Below are 16,268 nucleotides of genomic sequence, written 5' to 3' on the forward strand. Positions count from 1 at the left end.
GGCTCCGAGACGAACAAGTAAATCGGTGTAAGAATCGCGAGTAAAACGAATGCATTTTGGGTTCGGGTGGGTTTTGTGGTGAAGCTGTGACACGGGTGGAGGTCAATCAACGGCGGGCCGGTGGTGATCACGGCCAAAAGGGGGAAGAAACTCACAGTTTACGGCAACATTTAATAGCGCCCGTCCAAGTCCTGCCTCCGGCGGCTATAGGTGTGAAAGGTGTCCACCAAAACCACGGCATCGAGATGGACCGACGGTCCAGAAAACAATTACAGTCTCGGGGAGTCGTCGTCACTAATCGAGTCCTCTCGATTGTGTGCCTGTGGGTCGTAAAGTTTGATACCATTTTTATGGCTCCCAATCGAAACTCTCTTCTTCGTCTTCGGCCTCAAGCAAAACGGGGTCACAAGTAAGTGGTGTTGGGGAAGCCGGGGGGGCCTAACCTATCGGTGGAGCTACTTTTGTCGACAGTTTGACTTAATTAGCCCCGAATCAGCTTCAGCATCGGTCCGTCGCAGCATTGTCTCCGAAATCCAGTTATCCAGAAGCATCCACTGCCGATACACATACTGATCATCCTTCTTCTGACCACTTATTGGGGAGCTGTCTTGAGGTCCGGCTGCGATTTTACTTTTGCCAACATACTTTTTACAATCCATCCCCCGTGCTGTGGATAACGATTTCAGAAGGTGGTTAGAAGTCGTTTGCAATGTCTGTGGACGTTTGAAAGGAAACTTTCTCCGTACGGAAGCCCCACTAATGACACGCGACCAGGCGCAACCCAATATTATCCCGGTAATGTCTCGGGTGGTCCAGGGGAATGGTCCAGATGGCCGTAAACGGTGGCAGCATAAAATATGCATCTCCAAATCGATCGGGTGGCGTGGCCGTGCTTTGCATAAACGTCAAAACGAATTTTACAGCAGAGCAAAATAGATCGATGGCGGCGTGTGTCCCGGGTCATCGAACCACGCCTATTGGCGCTTCCAGACAGATCGATGGTCTCCCCAATTTAAAGGATGTGTGTTCGACCGGAGTGTGTGCGTGTTGGTGGCCATTAACCCCACGGCGCACACAAAGGACCTCAATTGACCAGCCGTAACGACGGTGGTTCGTTAATGGCCACGGGACGGCCCTGAGTTGATCTTCTCTAGCAACCGCAATCTTTTCCCAATTGCCTTCCGGAAACCGGATTAGCAGCCACGTTTTATAGGTTCGTTCGATAGGTTTTTTAGGGCCAGCGGGAGGGCCCCATTTATTCCGGGTCGAAACGACCGAATGTTGACAAATCATTTCGTATGCTGTAAGCGCGTGTGCCCCCCACGGGACTGGTCCTCGTCACCGGCACGATGGATGATGGATTTCGCTGGAGAATAAGATCTCTTCCTGGGGGCGAAACTAATAGGGGTGATTTGCGTTGTGTAAGGCTTTTCGGGTCTTTTTCGGGCGGGTTTCAAACCAATGCTCCTCCTACGGTTCTCTCCGTCTATTTGCCTTCTATTTTAAGTGCGACTTTGTTGAAGCCGGCCCTAGCCGGCGACGTGAGAGAGAATCAGTTTAACGGCGATGTTGGCGTCGCGTTAGGCAAACCGGTTACTGGTGCTATTTTTCATCCCCGCGTTTCCATGGGGCTGCTCCGGGGCCTATTCTTAAGTCGGCGGCATCGGGGAGTCGCCACAAAATGGGTTGGCAATCGCATGGTAATTTTAACCTGCTGTGTGCTTACCGGGTGAGCGTAGGACGCGAATCAACCGCGAAATGAAGAATAGCCACAACACGGTCCACGGTCTTGGCCCACGAAAGCTGAATACGTAATTGAGTCATAATTGAGAACTGATGTCTGCAAACACAAGGCGCAGGCCTACGCGCGTGGCCGGTCTGCTGAGTGCAAACATCATTATTTCGATCGACACGAAAGGTATTCGCAATTTAAATATTATTCCCAACTTTCGGCGCCCGGCGTAGATGATCCTAGTGCTTCTTGAGCTTACTTTTACCTCTGCCTCTACAACAAATTCGCCACACGAGCGAGATCAGCTTGCAGAGCGCATACCCGGTGACGGCCAAAAACGCGATCACATCCAACGAAGCGCGTTGCCAGAAGTTCATGTCGACCCCCGGGTAGCGCAGGTGTGGTGCTCCCCGGTGCCGGATCACGTACTCCGTCCAGTAGACGGCCGTGTCCATCGCACTCTGCGGCCGGTCGCGGAACAGCTGCGACAGACGCCGCACGTTCTCCCGGTACTGGCCATTTTCGAGCACCTCGCGTACCGCAGCACTGAGCGTCTGCTCCGTCAGTTCCGCGTACTGTACGACCCGAACCCAGCCCTCCTGTTCGACTTTCTCCAAGTTGCCCGGTTGATCACCGAACATGGGAATGCCCACAAGGGGGACCGCGTGGAACAGGGCCTCCGCAATACCACCGAGCCCACCGTGCATGATGAAAAGCCGCACGTTGGGATGGGCCAGAATGTCGTCCTGTGGTAGCCACTCGCGCAACATCACGTTGTCCGGTTTGCGCGGCATGTCCTGTGAGTTCCACTTCCAGATCACGCGCTGCTTGAGGGCCCGGAAAGTTCCCAGGATGGCGTCCAGCTTTTCCGGCGGCATCGAAGAACTGAGCAGGTTCGTGCCGAGACTGAACAGAATGACACCGTGTTCGGCTTCCTCGATGAACTGACGCACGTCTGTGGGCAGGGGCGAGGGTTTGTCCTTGATCTGTAGTCCACCGACTTCGATCATCGCTGGCACGTACGGTCGGGGAACACCCTTGGAGAAGTGATGGTTCAGGAACACTAGCGATACGTTGCGGCGAACGGACTCGTAAGACGGATACCGGTCCGCTGGGAACAGATCGCTGTTCGGGAGAAGTGATTATATTCCGGTGAACCATCGTGCCTCCGTCCGTCTCTAACTCACTTGTAAGCCGCCCGTTGGTAGTACTTCCACGCTAAAGTCATTGTTTCTTCCCCGACCCACCCGAAAACGTTGAGCACCCGTTGCCAGAAGGACATCGGACTGGACAGGCCGAGCATCATGTTGGGTATCAGGGATAGCGGTGTCGGATTGCCGACCATCGAGTTCACCACGGCCATCGGAGCGTTCGGACAGATCACAATCGTTGGACAGCCAAGATCCGTGGCCAGCCCGAGCACGGCATCAGTCATCAGTCCCGTGATGAGCACATCGTATCCTTCCGGTTCCCGCAGCAAATCCTGCACCTCGGCCGAACGCACCGTCTCGTTGATGGAGCTTGCGCTGAGTTGCAACAGCATCGGGATCGATTTGATCATACCGAATCGGACGTTGTTGTTGCTTAACATGCTGGCAGTGAAATCTACGAGATTAAGGAGAAGAGCTCGTGTAATGAAACATCCAGTATTTCCAGACTTGGACCTACCTTTTCCCCACGTGCCTATGACGTGTGGCATCGTAATCTTGCGATAGTTGGGCACCTGTTCCGACTCCTTGTAGGGGCTAACCATCGTCACATGATGGCCGCGCCGGGCCAGTTCCTTCATCAGCGCATCCTGAACGATCACGTGGGACCGGCTGGGGCTAGTGTTGATGCCCAGTATCCGATAGCCCAACACGGGATCGGCGGCACTCCCCAGCAGCACCAGCACCACCCAGATCACACTGGCGCCACAGGTCATCATATCGCGGCACGGGGCAAATCACTGTAATTGCCGCACACAAATCACACACACGCGGAATGTTCTACGATGTCCGGGCCAATGGTTCGCAATGTGGTTACTGATGCTTCGGAACAGCTTGTGGATCTGTTTTATAGACAGGACTGTGGTCCGGTTTGCGTCAATATGATAAGGGGTAATGAGAGGCCACTTCAGAGAGGATTCGCTCTGTGTGGGTGCCGGACGATGAGGCAGCAGGTTATTTCATAACCAGCGGGTGCTGTGTATAATTAACAAGTCATAGTTCCTGCATACTGTGTAACGGAGCCTGTTAAACTGGTCTAAAATTCGTTTTGCAGTTGAACAAATGTTCCCACAAAATGCATCAAAGTGTTGGTGGTCGCGATCATTCATATCGGCCTGTCATTCACCGGCGCTTATCGTGGTGCCGGCTGACGGCAGTAATCTTATCGCCGCGTTCAGGAAGTGTCGGAGAAGCCGAAGGTTCACAGCTGATTCGAGCATATCGTCTCGAGGGGCTTGAACCGAGCGCACCCCGGTAACTAGGTTATTGGAAAAGATGCCGAATCATTTGCCACGACCTTCGGCAGAAGCAGCAACTGGTGTCGATTACAACTGGGTTTTGGGGCTGGTAAATAATTTTACCTTAATGTGTGGGGTCCCGGCGATGTATGATGGTGCCAGCGCCAAATTGAATCAACAACCAAACATAAAGAGCAGCACCGTTTCCGCCAGCAGCATCGTGCCGGTCGATCGAGCATCAATAGGCGCAGTACCCTGTTTTGAATAATCTGTCCCGTGCCTCGAGGGCCGAGCGTGTCTGCAATATCGATTTCACGTCAATCTCGGAGACAGATTTGGTGCCGCCACTGGTTCGCATATCCTTTTTCTACACACGGTGGTTGGTTTTGTTGCGCCATTTCCCTAAAGCTACGCAAACACTGTGCGCATCACGCATTCGATTACACGCGGGCTCTCGTGGCACATGCTTCCGAGCATCATCCAACCATAAGTGGTCCATTCGCAGGCAAATAGTCTATGCAAAACGAGCGATATGGGAGTTCATCAGACCGCGGAGCACACGACGCAGAAGCTCGGTACGTGAGAGGGTTACCGATTCAAGTTGGGTACTCCGTTTACATATATTCTGCCCCGTAACCCAGCGGTCCAAAATCAAACGCACCAAAATCATTCGCTGCGTTGAAAGTGCGAGCGAGTCCTTTATGGGCCCTTTTATTCTGTGTAAATGTTTTGACGCAATGGCAGCGAGTTAAGGGCATCCTTTGAGGAAGCGCCACGTGTCGGGTGTGCAACTTAACACATCGCTCAAAAACTCCCGGGACTAACAAAGAAAACATCATAGAACGATTTGTTTTTTGACTCAAAATGAGCCTCAATAGCAGCGATCACCACCTCATAAGAGCCCTATCTTTTTTCCCGGAGCATCTTTTAGAGATCTGTAAAGAGCCAGTAGTCGCTGGGGGCAAGATCCGGCGAGTACGGAGGATGAGAAGGACGTTGGAAGCCTAATTCGTTGAATTTGGTCATCGTTTTGGTTTGTGATCGTTTCTTCCATTGTGAGCAAACGCGGCACCCATTTGAAAAAAACCTTTTTTATAGCCAATTTTTGTGCAAAATAGTAAATGAACTACCAGTTGATATGTTCAACATCTTAGCTATCTCGCGCACTTTCATTTTGCGGTCATCCATCACGATTTTCAATGCTTTCTTGGTGTTTTCGGGAGTTACTGCCTCATTTGGCCGACCCGAACGTTCCGCATCATTTGTATCAGCACGACCTTTTTTCAAGTCAGCATACCACCGACGAATGGTTGTTTTCGACGGAGTAGAGTTCAGATAACGTTTTTCAAGCCATTGCTGAGCTTGAACAGTGCTTTTTCCCATTAGAAAACAATGTTCTATCAACTCACAAAACTCGTTTTGGTCCATTTTTTTTTTCACGATTGCAAAAGTAGCGTCATTTTAACCACTATAGCTTTCTTGGTTATGTTTCGAATTACGTCAAATTTTGACAAACCTCATCTGAAGGTTGGTACTTCTGAACCTTAGTATATAAATGGCATTATTAGCGCCATCTCTATGTTAGTCCCGGGACTTTTTGAACGATGTGTTACACATCATCCCCTTGGGTCCATGACCTGGACACTACAACACCTTCCGCAACTGCTTTAATTTCGGTTTCGATTTCAATGATCGGCTGGGGTCGGTAAGTTCAAAGGTAGACTGGAGCGTAGTTATTTGTGGCGCCAACCACGCGGAAGTCCTGGCTGCACTGTCCCGGCTCTCTGTTGAAACCGGCAGACCGATGAAGATGAAACTTTTCACAACATTTAAATTATGCCCGGTTCGGGCCGCGGTACCGCTCTCTGTGACGTGGAATGTCATTACCGGGAAAATCCCGTCCCCCCCGTCGGTGGAAAACGGGGGTTTTCCACGCATAATTGGATTACGTGATGCACTTTTGAGGTGTCCTTTGTCGACCGTCGGTTGGTCGGTCGGGTTGTTCGTCAAATTGTTGTGGAAAGAAGTGGAACGAGCTGATGTTTTGTGGCTCCGGTTTCTCGGTGGCTCATATCGGTGGGGCCGTCTGTAGACTTGATAAAATTAGATAACCATGAGCTTCGTCCTGTTCTGGCGTGGCGCAAGTGCAGCACTCTATACATGGAAGGGAAAGTTTCTAGTGATTGTTTCCTGGCACGCAATAATAACCGGCGGTATGCTAGTTTGCAACAACCATCCTGCCGCCGGTGCTTTTGTTTATTAATTGATAAAATACATTCAATTTCCTTACATTATGCTGCTAAGTGGGATTCTTTTACAACGGCATGGAAACAGCATTTTTCTTTTTTCTTGTTCGGCGTGTCAGCTGCTATGCATTTCCCGTTCTCCGCTGCAGCCGCCTACTTTGATCCATACTATCGCCAACTGTCAGATTACGTTTTCAACCGCTTCGAACCGTCATTTTGATTGACATTACCACAAAGCGCCAAAAAGCGGTCACGGTTGCGGAACAAAATCTGGTTGATTTTTGGCCGCTACGCCGGTATTGATTACCCGCAGTCCAAACCCTTCGATATCTTCCCGAACTCACTAACGGGATTGGGAACATATCCGGTGCCCGGTCACTGTACGCCACGTAAAGCCCCCGGCGGGGTGGGGCTTGGGAGGCAACGGAGTTTACCCGACATTAAATTGACTGCTGTACGCGCGTGGCACGGCACGTAACGGATCCGACGACCCGCGGCGAGCTATAAAATTAAAAATTCCAATCAATTTTCGAACAATAAACAGCTTGTTTCTCGATCGAGTTCTACGGGTTCTCGCCAAGAAGATCCTCCGTTCTTTCGCTTCTTTTAGGCCGCGTTCCCTTGAGGGGCGCAACCGTTGGATGGTGTGTTTGGTGGGCCAAAACCAAACAGAGGGGACTATCCCGTTAATGAGGGAACGGCTCTCATAGCTCGCAGTCCGCTTAAGCTGCGATCTAATTTCTGGCCCGAAAACAGATTAACGCTGCTGTCCCGTAGTTGTTTGCCGACGTGTTTTGCAAACTGGAAGGTGAAGTCTATGGGGTTCTCTTGTTTTGAGGGAAAAGGTCACGCGCTATGATAATGTCTTAACCCCTTCGATTTTTCGGCCCCTGGATTGTCGTCATTATTCTTTCATTGCTTCGTCGTCCTCGTCGAGGGCTTAACTGTTTCCGTGATGATTTCCCCGTGTGGCCATGTCCCAGGGAGTAGAGTGTTATCCTTTAAGAAAATATTCTACGATTTCTTTGGTCGAAGCGTGTTGTGCTTCTGGAGATGAGTTGCCCGTAATTAAAACGCCGCCGCCACCGCGTTAAACGTTTTAAAATTTGTGCCACAACCTTTAGGCACCTTCTTGAAGGCTCCTGCCGGGCGGGTGTCGCCAATATTTATGCTGCGCGGCACGTGATCAATCAACATTTTCCTCCCCCCAGAGAGGGTGGCGTAAAAACGTAGCCTCATCATCAATCAACATCCGGTGTAAGAGATTAAGAAGCTCGTCGTTGGTTGGCGCGTTGGTTCTATTCGATTTGCGTGGCGTATTTTCCCCACGCCGTCAACACGCAATTATACGCACGTACGTCCCCCCGGGCTTCGGAACATTAATTTTATAATTCCAGACACCAACCACCAAGCTACACTCTACGCGCACGAGAGAGCGTTACAGACCGTTTTATGATCCACGCCGTTAGATCCACGGTTCTCGGTGGCGGCAGTCTTGGAGAGGACGACGGAGAACGTGGTAACGTGGTCGTTAATTCCCGGGGCGTAGGTCTCGCCTTCGAAGTTTCGGAGGTGGGCGGTATTCCAGCTGCTGGCGTGCGTGCGCGCAACAAGGCCACACTACTAAATCGGGGCGCCCCCGGGGGATGAATGGAACACAGTGAAAACCTAGCCTTTGGACCGAAGATTTGCGTATCAAACGCAGACGAACGTGGCGTGCGGTCGTGACGATCAGTGTTGGCGATCAAAGTGCGAGGATAGTACTTATAATTACGTTAGGCGCTTCAAGAACGACTCGAACTAAGACGGTTGGAGTTATGACGTCACAAAGATCTAAACTCTTAGCTGGAAAGCTGCTTGACGGGGTTTATTATTAGCTGGAGAGAGCGATGGTCTTTTACACGTTCTTGAACGTTCTGAATCGAACGTCGCGCAGTCGGACCCCTTTTCGAAAGACGTACCAGTCTCTCGGCCACTCCGTGGCACGTCTAGCTCTCCGAAAGGGACTGTCCAGCAAACCCCCCGGTGGGAACCCCATCGCAAACGAGAACCGGTTCCGAAAAACCTAGGCATTCACTTTATATGGTGCAAGACCCACGGGCCACACTCTAATTTGAAGCTGGCCAACGAAAGTGCAAGTATCTAACGTGGTTCGGCCACGGGGCCCTTCACTCGATCGATTGCGCTGCCGTCAAGCTTCGGAAGGGTTAGAACCAAGAACCCGTCGCCGTGCCGCCGTTTGGTCTAGATTGGGGTTTTGGATGGAAATTGGGCCACAGCACCGACACGCGATTAGAAGGATTTATTTAAAACACCGATCGAAGCCCACGTCGTCGTGCATTTGCATTTCGTGGCAGCGGTTATCTGGCTGGGCGCAGGGGAGCTCCTAGTTTAACTTTTCTTTTCTATCCGGCTACAGTGTTGCTCAATTTCCAGTGGCTTCGGCGGTGGTGACCCCGTGCCGTGAGCTTTGCGTAACCGCGGTCGGCCGAGGGCGAGCAAAAGACGGGTTTGGTGCTGACGTCTTCATTAGCATAAAATATATCTCGCAGCGTGCGGTGGGAGATTTAAAACGTTATACGGTTTGCTGGGTGATACTGTTAAGTGGCGGCCCATTATCTTTATGGTAAGCGGTCGGAAAGATGTTCGATTGTTTGGCTTCGGGTTTTTTAAACTAAAATGCTCCACGAAACATTTTCAAACCGCCCACTCGGCTCCGGTCTTCGACCGGTCTACGGGGCCTGCCCTTCATGTGTGCCCTAATTTTACACTTCCGCCCTCTCTACCGATCGAAGCACGAAACCAGATCGAGATCGAAGCGGGGGCGCGCTGTTGCAACATAAACCACAAACTACACTCCTGACCCGGTGCGGCCCGAATGTTGAGCAATAAAGAGTGGGAGCGCCACAGCGCGTTTTGGCCAAGGGGACCCACTTTGAGCCTGGCGGTCCCGACGATTTCTTCCCTATCCGGGCGCGCGGTAGAACCTTGCCCAACACGTTTCCCGGGTGTGCAGGTTTATGTTGTGGCGCGCACGGTGTTCTAAAATTAAATCGTACGTGTTTACATGTTGCCCAATCCCGTGGATAACCTTTTAATGGTGCGAGGTTATGTTTTTTTTTTCTCCACTCACCACACACCGGTCCGTCCGGGTTGGTCGCCATTTAATGTTGCAGCCGGATGGAGCCGCTATCTCCGAGTCCGAGAGCATCGCAGTCGAGCAGCACGAGAGAAGCGAGTTTAATTTCTCAGCAGACCTCAGTTGGGGTGTCCAACTTTATTTGGATGCAAATCACGGTCCTTCGGGGCCGTGTTCCGTTCCGAAGGCCGGACTTTGGGTTTTAGCTAGAAACGGCTGCAGCCGTCGTAACCGCAAAACGTAAACCAAACGCAAACCACATCGAACGAGGACGAGGATCCGCTTTCTCCTTACCGGTCTTCTGTTTTCTGCAGCAACCGACACGATGCCAACCGTCGTTAGGTGTGTCGGCACTAATTTGGAGCTTTCTGGCCACTAAAAATGTGTCACCAGAGATGTTGTAGACCACAAAATTCCGGAACTTCTGCGGGCGTTGCTCGGCGACAAACGTTTGGTGAGGAGGGAGCAAAGCCCATAATTATGCTTCCTTTCTTAGTGGCGGCACCAAGAAGGGCTTTTGTGCTTTAAACATTCTGCTCGCGTTGCGCCAGAAATATTCATTCATCGATCGTTCGTTGTAAGCGAGTGAGTGGTGAGAAATAATTCAAACTATCAATTATTTTCCGCTTTACCGCGACCGTTTTGCATGTAGGATTTATAAGAAAGAATAAAAAGTGGAGCCTCATCATGCGGGGGGGAGAGTTAACCACACATAAACGGCCCTCGGCCCGGGGAGGACGGAAGGTGATAATTGGCGGCCGCGCGGTTTGCGCTCTATCGGTCAGTTGTTTGACCAGAAGAATGCTAACTGACGTGGGCCTTTTCTCGGTCAAAATGTTTATTCCCACGAACGCTGTGGTCGGTGGTGTTGCTGCTGTTGCTGCTGCTGTTGTTTGTGGTTTGGGAAACTAATTGGAAAATACCAAAACCCGAACGGGGCTTTTCGCAGAACCTCGTGGAACCCATCTGCTGCGTATGGAAAGGAAGACAAAAAAATTCAGCAGCAGCAAAATCTAAACGATCGGGTCTTTCCCTCAAGCTAGCGTCTTGTTAGATCGCTGACAGAAGGCTGCCGCTATTTGCTAAATTAACCAAAAATTTCATAAATTCAGCATCAACAGTGGAGAGCCGGTGTTTCGTTTGCTCTGATAATGGCGTAAACGGGGTACGCTCTTTGCTTGGTGAATCGACGATCGACGGTGACCGTTCTCAGTTGACGCCTTTAATTCGCCCACTAATGGATCGCCGTTTCGCCATTATTTTGTCACAATTTTCAAGACGAATTTTGATTAAACGTGAGACACGCCAACCGAAGGCTCGATGAACTCTCCACAAGCGCAACTTTTAGCTTCACGCCGCGCCGAAACAACATTATTGCAAAACTATTCTTCGCGTGCGAACGGCACGGCGCACTGAACGTTCTCGTGGGAGTTTAAAGCGATGAGTTTAATTACTACATTCGAGCAGGTTAAAACATCGCCGCCTAGCGGAGGGAATTCCAATTATTCCGTTCGCGCGGGGGTACATAAATGGGGTAGCGCACTTAGCAGTTAGACCTTCAAAAGGCGTAATCATTACTCCGTTCTGAGCCCGAGAGGGGCCTTAGAAAACGAACCACAATAAACGTACTGACAAAATGTCCGAATCGATGAGTTTGTTTTTTTTTTGTTGAAACCCAAAAATAAGTTGCTAAGGTATTATTAGAAAGGGAATTTGGTTTACTTTTTTCTCTCTTCTCTGAAGCTTCTAAAGGTCGTCGACGGCAGGGAGTCACCCGAACCGAGCATTACATAAGTATTTCCCTAGTAGTGGCCGAGCCGGGCCCTGTCACGTGTATATTTATAATTTCCCATCCAAATTGAATCTTGCCTCGTTAGTGGTGGGCACAGAATTTCGCCGCGCCATATGCAGGCGGAAGCGATGGCCAAAAGTGACCAAAAATAGAATAAAATCCGCCAACCACCGAAGCAGCAGCGGAATGATGTGGACCCCGACCGACTGACAGCAGGAGACAGTGAGAGCGAGAGAGTTACTTTGTGGCTTCCGTCTTTTGGGCGGGCAAAGCGAAAGTTGGACAAATTAACCAAATTAATAACGAGTGCCGCGCCAACGCACTTTGGGTGTCTTCGCGTTTGATTAGACAGTCCCTGGACTCGGGAGCAAAAATGTCTTGGCGGAGGTTAATTTGGTGAAAAACAACGATAAGGCAGCTAATTACGTCGTCGGCGGTGGCCGATCGAGTGGGAAGACCGAAAAGAGCCCTGATATGATAATCCTAGCCACCCAAATCCGGAAGCCCCGTAAGTGGAGCCGGAAAACCCCTAAAAGTAATTAAAAGCCACGCGCCGCGACCGAAAGTGGATCAGCGTTCTGCGCGGGGCCGCGCGAGTACGCGAATTAAACGCAAAACCAAGGGAAAAGGGCGACAATCACAGACAAATGTAAACATAAACACAAACAGAGAGAGAGTGGGCCGTTGGCGAGGAGAAGAGCCCTCCCAAAATTGTTGTCCCAAAAATAACATGCTCGCGTTTGTTTTGTAAACACAAACCCTCGGCGCTGGTGGCATTTTTTGTGTCCGAGCTTCCGAGTGACACCCTTCGAACAGGCCACTTAAAGACGCGCGACCGTTTCTTGAAGGAAGAGCAAGTCCGTTACGCCGTTGGCCATCGCGCGCGGTTGTAATTGGGGTGTTTGAAAAGCGAAAGAAAAAGTCGCGTGGGAAATCGAAGGCAGGTTGGCGAGAAAAAGCAGTGCCAGGTGTTACTAGAATGGCCACACAACTATGCTGCTCAATGTGTAGCACCTATTATTAAATTCTCTTATGTATCGTTTATCGTTTACCATTATCAAATCTTTTACCTCAAATATTAGGTTGGGGAAAAAGAAATCCATTATTTTCTGGGTAGATGGATTTTTAGTGATCGATATTTCGTGAAGTATCGATCGTACAGTTTCAAGTTTAGGCTCGTTTTAAAGCTGATACTTTACATTTAAAAAAATGCTTTTACTGTTTAATATCTGTTCCATTCGTTTGTGAGTTACAGGGTGTTAACAATGGAGGTTAACTAAGAGAAAACTTGGTACATTTCACAGTTTTTCTTTGAAAAAGGCGAAAATTCAAGCTAGGGAGCTGAAATTTTGCATGATGTTTATGATGCCGATACTCTAACAGCTGGCTAGGTGAAATTTCGACATTAAAGATGCACCTCGCACAGACAGACACGTCAACGAAAATGTAGATAAAATCACAGAAATAATCAAAGTTGATCGGCATGTTGGTAATCAGAGCATCGACCAGGAGCTAAACATTAACTATCAATCAGTTTTAACACTAAAAAGTCCGGGAGCTTGGTTGGGAAGTTTTAATGCATTCACCGTATAGTCTGAACCTTGCAGCAAGCGAATGACACCTTTTTCGCGCATTACAAAATTTCCTGAGTGATAAAAACCCGAGATCAAAAAAGGATTATGAAAAAAGATTGTTCGAGATTTTCGCCTATAACGACTAAGCCTTCTACAAGAGAGGCATTATGGAGGCATTATTTACAATTTTTATTATTGTTTATTTATTACAACAAATTTTCCAACAAAATAGCGCATATTTGATACCAATCGGACCATCCAAACATCTTAAATACAGTTTTGAAACTCATGCAAAAATAAAGGATTTCTTTTTCCGTAACCTAATATTTAAATAATCAAACAATCGTCGGGATGTATTTCGAACATGGCGCAACAAGCAATGCTCTGTTGAACTGAACCTATGCTGAATTCGGCTGAAAACTGAGACAAAAAAATAATACATAATTACACGATTCACAAAAGTGAACCTCGTTGATAAATAATTTACACATTTACTTCATTTGTTAATATCTAATTATTCGAAATATTTATTCATTCGATTCAGTAGTCGATTTTCAGTAGAATGACGATGTTCGCTCATATCGTACGTCACAAACAACGAAGATATTGATGCTGATGGACGAAGTTTGTGAGATCGGCTAGTATACAATTCGTACATATATTAATGGTGGTAAACATTCTGCTGTTTGGCCTGTCGGGGGCTTTCGATTTTCCAACTCAATTGCATTTCACCGGCGCACCACGGAAAAGCGGCCACAGATAGGCGGTCTCAACGGTCGCAATTAGTTTATGACCATTATTAACCACGACGAGCAGCACACGCACCTTGATTTATGGACTTCAGAGCAGAGAGAGCATGAACACGAAGGTCTCATCGAAAGGGTCAGTACGTACAGTACTTCCGGTTTGAGGTGTCAGAAAGTTTTGTGTTTTATTGCTGCTATTTTGTGTGTTTGTTGTTGATGGATCGGGGTTAGTGTGTCACAATCACGGGCCTGAAACCGTTTCTTCGCGGATTATCATCCCGTGACAGTTCCGTTTTTGCGACCCACAGAAAGGACGATGTCGGATTTCTTCTTGTTTCCCCGTAGGAATTCCTCCTCATGGGGTTTTTAGAACAGCACACCGTACACGTGTGATGGTCAGGGTCTGGGTCAGCCATTGGCTACTAGACTGCTGGCCCACCGGTTAGTGGACGGTTTGCGTGTCAATGGCGTCGTCGGCCCCTGGATGTCGCCGTTGACGCCCTGCGAATTATGCGTGCACCGTGGACACACTGCTCGATGGTAATTTTATTCTCCTCATTAAGTCGGGCGATAAAACAAATTTTGTGATTCAGAGTGAAGTGAAAAGAGGGGGAGTCAAAAAATAGAACACAAACTCCCGCCACCGGGGCATGTAAACAGAGAGATAGAGTGTCCGCCGCAGGTTTCGGGTTTGTGGAAAAACTGAAACGCCAAACGCTTGTTTGCGCACTTTCAAACATTAAACAGAGAGACGCCGTGGACTGTCCGTGGATTTGCGCCCTATTTCGGGTTGACACTTGATTCAATTAATTACACTGTCTATTACCGACTAGCAAACGGTAATGCCTTCAACAGAATCGCCCCCCGACAAGGGGCTCTCTCTCTCTATCGCTCTCGAACCTGTCGGTTGCCATCGCAACCCCTTGCCGTTGGTGCTGCTATCTTCTCGGCAATGTGTGCCTACCAAGTCAAGGCCAACGTGTGCCGAAGAAGGAAAAAAGGAACGAAGTCACAGCTGCCGCGTCTCGGAACATATGTTTCGTAAAGCCGTCAACGGCGGCAGCTGGGGAGTCTCTGGGCTCTGGTGGGGGGCCCGATCAGAAGGAAGGCGGGACGATGATGGGCAATGATGACTTGACAGGCCTGCTGCTGTCTGGCTGCTGCGACGCAGTCCGCCAAAACGGCTCATCAACCGCTGCGTAAACGCACAGTCGTCATTGACCTGGCTACGCGAATGTCACTTTTCCGCGGTTCACTTCTTGTTGCTCCGTTTCTGTGCGCGTCCCTTCTTCGTGTGGGGCTTATCAACAGAGAGAAACAGAGAGAGAGAGAGAGAGAGAGAGAGAGAAACAGTTTGTCGAGTGTAAACAAACGACCCCCGGGCGAAATGCGTGATGCTCTAGACCTTTAAGTTGTGCCGACTGAAGAAAAAAAAACTAAGCAAACGACGAGACAGTGCCGCCGAGAGTTCAATCAATGGCGACGGCGGCGGCCGGCTGATAAGTCAGCGGTGTGGCGGTCAGGTCAGAGTACGAGGAGACGCGGCCCGTCCCCAGTTGTGCTCCGAGTTACGGCGTAGAATTGGGAACGTACATGAAGACCAGCTTCTTATCGCCGGGCGCTCGTGTTGTGTACGGAAGTGAGGCCCCGAGTGTGAGCTCTTGAGGGAGGGTGAAGGGAGCTTGTTGCTGACTGATAGCGTGGAGCAAGTCAATGTTTTGCCTGTCCCGCGACAATCCCCCCACAGAGAGAGAGGCAGAGAGGGGGGAGTGCTGAACTAGATTTTCTCGCACATTTGCGAAGTGGCCGCGCGGATCCACCGTTTGTTGTTGTTGTGTTGTGCGTCATCTCTGTTTTCCTTTTCCGCTGTTTATATTGCGATTTAAGGTAGGCTTTTTGCGATGCAAAAGTTGCGTGCTCTGGGACGCTGAATCCCAGAAGTTGCCCTTTCGCAAGTCGCGCATCCACAAGTATAAGGTGGTCCCAGCTAGTGTTTGGACTCTGAAGATGTGGCTCCAAATATCGATTGAAGCTGTGGCGCCGTCCTGTTGAAACGAAATGCTGTTCAAGGTTTCAGCCTCAATTTCTTCGAAGAACCAATCGGTCAAAGATGTCTCGGTAGCGTAGCGTCTTCTACGGTTACAGTTCCCCTTCTTCATTCACAAAAAAAATCGAACGAAACAGTCACTCGAAGTGAGTGTATTGGCTTCTCTTGCACGACGTCTGGGGTTTCTGCGACAATTTTGCTTATTAACGTGACCACCGGAAATGGTGGAAATGAGCTTTTCAAATTTCGTACCCTACTTTCGTAGTTTATGGGCCCGATTACGAAACTCGAATCGAGAACTCGAACGTTCATTTGAGTTCGTTGTGCTATAGCTTTCTCTCTCTGCCTTCTCTCTTGCTGTATTCTGCTTTCTCGCTTACCGTGTTCAATCGAACATTCGAGTTCTCGATTCGAGTTTCATAATAGGGCCCTATGTTGAAGACTCATCATATGTTGAAGACTTTGGAAAAAAAGGTATCAAAATTTTCCAATTTTCTTCAAGCCATTTCGTAGATGTGAACGGTTTTACTAAATGTTCACAATTTC

At 49.4% G+C, this 16,268-nt stretch overlaps 2 protein-coding genes across 5 annotated transcripts in view; one reads left to right on the forward strand and one right to left on the reverse strand.

Annotated features, from left to right (window-relative positions):
• The window catches only part of LOC131205483 (protein yippee-like), a 74,754-nt gene that overhangs the window by 48,057 nt on the left and 10,429 nt on the right, over positions 1-16,268 (forward strand). The gene's annotated exons all lie outside the window — the stretch shown is intronic.
• LOC131205481 (UDP-glycosyltransferase UGT5-like) lies at positions 1,622-3,659 on the reverse strand. The gene is made up of 3 exons (XM_058197590.1): positions 3,401-3,659; positions 2,920-3,337; positions 1,622-2,857 (listed from the first exon to the last, which is right to left on the reverse strand). Exons 1-3 carry the CDS (start codon positions 3,657-3,659, stop codon positions 1,972-1,974), a joined length of 1,563 nt encoding a protein of 520 aa, XP_058053573.1. The 3' UTR covers positions 1,622-1,971.

This window comes from Anopheles bellator, chromosome 1, assembly GCF_943735745.2.
Source record: "Anopheles bellator chromosome 1, idAnoBellAS_SP24_06.2, whole genome shotgun sequence".
In the NCBI taxonomy this organism is placed as follows: Eukaryota; Metazoa; Arthropoda; class Insecta; order Diptera; family Culicidae; genus Anopheles; species Anopheles bellator.

Bases quoted from the DNA above. Each gene is read 5' to 3' on its own strand.
- LOC131205481 (XM_058197590.1), bottom strand. From the start codon at position 3,659: ATGATGACCTGTGGCGCCAGTGTGATCTGGGTGGTGCTGGTGCTGCTG. The intron at 3,338-3,400 runs GTAGGTCCAAGT...TTAATCTCGTAG, and splicing joins CATAGGCACGTGGGGAAAAG to ATTTCACTGCCAGCATGTTA. The intron at 2,858-2,919 runs GTGAGTTAGAGA...TCTCCCGAACAG, and splicing joins TACCAACGGGCGGCTTACAA to CGATCTGTTCCCAGCGGACC.